At 58.6% G+C, this 3,474-nt stretch overlaps 1 protein-coding gene across 1 annotated transcript in view; it reads left to right on the top strand.

The window, feature by feature from the left end:
• The window catches only part of WNK2 (WNK lysine deficient protein kinase 2), a 140,224-nt gene that overhangs the window by 1,625 nt on the left and 135,125 nt on the right, over nucleotides 1–3,474 (top strand). Inside the window, exon 3 of the mRNA XM_008576203.1 lies at nucleotides 4–249. Within this exon, the coding sequence (XP_008574425.1) occupies nucleotides 4–249 (246 nt within the window). The remainder of the gene's footprint in view (nucleotides 1–3; nucleotides 250–3,474) is intronic.

Here is a 3,474-nt window from a genome sequence, read left to right as displayed (position 1 = left end):
GAGGAGGCGGCGGCGGCTGTGAGGAAGGAGGACGCGGGGGCGGCGGAGGCGAAGCCCGAGCCTGAGCGCGCACGCCGGGACGAGCCTGAGAACCAGGAGGACGATGAGGACGACCTCAAGGCAGTGGCCACCTCCTTGGACGGCCGCTTCCTCAAGTTCGACATCGAACTGGGCCGTGGCTCCTTCAAGACCGTCTACAAAGGGCTGGACACGGAGACCTGGGTGGAGGTGGCCTGGTGTGAGCTGCAGGTGAGCTCGTGCTGGCCCGCAGGTGGGCTGTCCGCGAGTGCGTCCTTGGGCGCGTCCTTGCTCCTGCGCCAGGCCGTGGGCAGCCGTGGCAGCATAAGGGGTGGCCGCGTGTGTCACCCTCTGTGTGGGTGGCCTGCAGGACGCGCGCCGGGTTTGCGCTGCGTGTTGGGGCGGGTTTGTGCCTGTGGGCAGGTCAGGGGTTGTGCGCCTGCTGGTGGTGGAGGTCCTGCCTCCTTGTGTGGCGGGCGTGCTCCGTGCTCTGGAGAGTGGGCACCGGGAGGGCGTGTCTGTCAGCTCTGCTCCTTCTAGAGTCCTCATAACCCATTTTACTGACCCAATGGTCTGGACCATTGTCTCTGCAGAAGTAGTATGGGGGCTTCAAGGCATGGTGTCCAGGCCCTCACGGGGTGGTTTGGGAGCTATGAGCTGCCCTTAATTTATCACCAACCTGGTCCTGCAGGTTGTAGTTAGCCCAGCCCAGGATGCCTGCAGGAGTCTCTTCTGACCCAGGGGTCTGAGACCAGGGCTAGGGCCTGGTGGGGCACTGGGACCACTGGGCAAGGCCTGGAAGCGCTGTCAGCAGCCTCTTGGTTCTCTGAGCACTGCATTTGTTCACAAAATGGGTGTGCGAGAGGTCTGAAAAGAAAGTCATGCAAAATGCGGGTGGGTTTTTTTTCCTTTTCTTTTGGATGCGAAGGCTCTGGGCATGCATTTTTCATAACCTTGCCCTCAGTTGGCTGTGTCTGCCCTAGCCCTGGAAGATTATATAAATGGCAACCCTAGCTGTCCTGGGCCAGCCTTGGAAGCAGAGGCAGCGCCTGTCACGGGGGTGGGGTGAAGTGATTACGCGGTCCCCCTCATTGGGGGGGGGGCATCTGTCAGGCACGGGGTGGCTTGGGAGGGTGCCAGGTGGAGGTGTAAGCCTACCCCATTGGCCTGTAAAGTTAGCCGGCCTTCCAGTCTTGACGCAGGGCTGGGACAAGCTGGGGCAAGCTGGGTTCCAGGGCCGTGGGCCACACTGCAGGACGCATGCGTTTTTGGCTCAGAAATGGGATTCAGCTGCTGTGTCCTGTCTTCTTGCCCCTGCAGGGTGGCCTGCATGTGTGTGCAAGCTGGGCTTATTCGGTGGGTGTCGACCTGTTGTCAGCCTTTCTCCCAAGACAAAGATCTCCAGAAGCCTCGCCTCCCCACCGCCCCTTGCTTCTTCTGTGGAAATGTGGCTTTTCTTGATGGGGGTCAGCATGTCCTGTGGGGTCCTTCAGGAGGGACTGAACAGCGCCCCTTTCTCGTGGCCTGGCCAGTTTGGGGCCCTGCAGAGGGATGCCTTGATGGCGCAGGATAGGCAGGCAGGTGGGTGGATAGGGTAGGAGTCTATGGTCAGGGGGTCCCGTGGTGTGCTGGGCATCTCTGCTGCATGAGAAGGCAGAGAAGAGAGAGGATCTGGGAAGGGGAAGAAGATAGTTCTTGATTCTGGAGAGTAGCACACACCTTCCCTCCCCACCTTCCTCTCTTTCCAGCTGACCTGGCATGGCACTCTGAGCACCTGCTGGTGCTGCTGCCGCAGGGTGCCCCCACAGGGTGGAGGATGGAGCCGGGGTGCTGTAGCAGGCGGGATTTGAGTTAGATTTGGGCAGCCCGAGCTGATTTGGCTGAGGCATTGCAGGCTCATGTGACTCTCAGAGCTTGTTAATTCCCATTCCCTTTAAGGAAAGGCAAGCGGTTCTGTTCCTGGGGTGGAGCCTGGCCACCCTCCAGGGGTCTTTTGCTCCTTAACTCTAAATGGGAGTGGAAAGGCCGAAGGTGGCTTTTGGTGTATCTGGTGCTGTTCCTTGCTCAGGTGTTACTGGGGGCCCCAAGCTAGTGGGGGAACTGTCCTGCACCTCCCCCAATAAGAGGTGCTGCTAACATTCACCCCAGGCCAAGGTGCACTCTTTGGCTCAGCTCCCTCTGTCTGGCTGATCTGAGAGAGTTTACATGAGAGGGGGTCTGAGCCAGCTTAGAAGAGCCCCCTTTGCTGAGAACCTACTGTGTGTCAGGCCTGTGCTGAGAGCCTCCTCATCACAAACCATGAGACGGTGGGGACATGGAACAACCCCTCAAAGTCACGGGCGAGGAGATGGTAGGGGGCATTTGGGATGGGGGGAGGGCACCAGCCTGGTGTGGAGGGTGGGGCATGGGCTGACTTTGTGCAGAGCTTGGGAGGGACCAGCTAATGTCCTGGGAATGGGGCAGGGGCTTGGTGGGGTGGTGGGAGTTTGGAACGGGAGGGGTTGGGTATAGGGCAGCAGGGAGCCTAGAGGCTGTGCACCCCCAAGACCAGGGCACGGGCTGTGGGAGGGGCTCAGTGTCTGCCGGGAGTGGCGCTCCTGGGTCTGCACACCGACCACACTGTGCAGAGGGGCTGGCCAGCCTTGGGAGGGCGACAGGTGGGTTGGCTTTGTTCTTGGGGAGGGGGGCTTTCTTAGTCCACAGTGTGGAGGTGTTCATCCTGGTGTTCTTGTCGTCAGAGGCTCCTGGGAGTCGTGGTTTACATGGTGGAGGGAGGGTCTGTGGGAATGTTATACTCAGCCAGGGGAGCTTCGTGAGTGTTCATCCTGGTGTTCTTGTCGTCAGAGGCTCCTGGGAGTTGTGGTTTACATGGTGGAGGGAGGGTCTGTGGGAATGTTATACTCAGCCAGGGGAGCTTCGTGGAGTTCCTCTTGGCCTGTCCCCCTCTTCTCCAGCACCTATAAGCACCTTAGAGGGCAGCGCCTCCCCCCAGCCTGTTTACCCAGGTGTTGGGCTCTGTTTCCTTTTCCCACCCTTGGCAGACAGGGGGCTTCCGGGGCACCTGTTGGCCTCCCCGGGGAGCTGAGAGGTGCTTTGCTGGCTCGCCTTTTCCAGGGTTCCCTGCCAAGGGGTAGAAACACTTCAGTGGTGGACCTGGTAAGTCTGGCTTTCAGGACACGTGATTTCCTTCAATGAATTAGTGTTGAAAGCACTTTTTAGAGCGAGTAATACTTGTTTATCTCACACTGAAGGGCAGTGAGATGTTTTACCTTCTGAATTCTCCAGATGTCCAAAGCTGAAACCTGAACTGTCTTTTTCTTTTTGGGTGGGTCGGGGGGAGCCCTACCATTTTTCTTTTGAGTGAACTTTTATTCTTCTTTTTTTTTTTTTGTCCTTTTTGAGACCGGCCGCACTGCACTCACTGTGAGCGCACCGGCCATCCCTATATAGGATCTG

This window comes from Galeopterus variegatus, unplaced genomic scaffold (genome assembly GCF_000696425.1).
Source record: "Galeopterus variegatus unplaced genomic scaffold, G_variegatus-3.0.2 Scaffold1310, whole genome shotgun sequence".
In the NCBI taxonomy this organism is placed as follows: domain Eukaryota; kingdom Metazoa; phylum Chordata; class Mammalia; order Dermoptera; family Cynocephalidae; genus Galeopterus; species Galeopterus variegatus.
The sequence above is the reverse complement of the archived record's forward strand: the minus strand, read 5'-3'. Positions and strand labels throughout refer to the sequence as shown.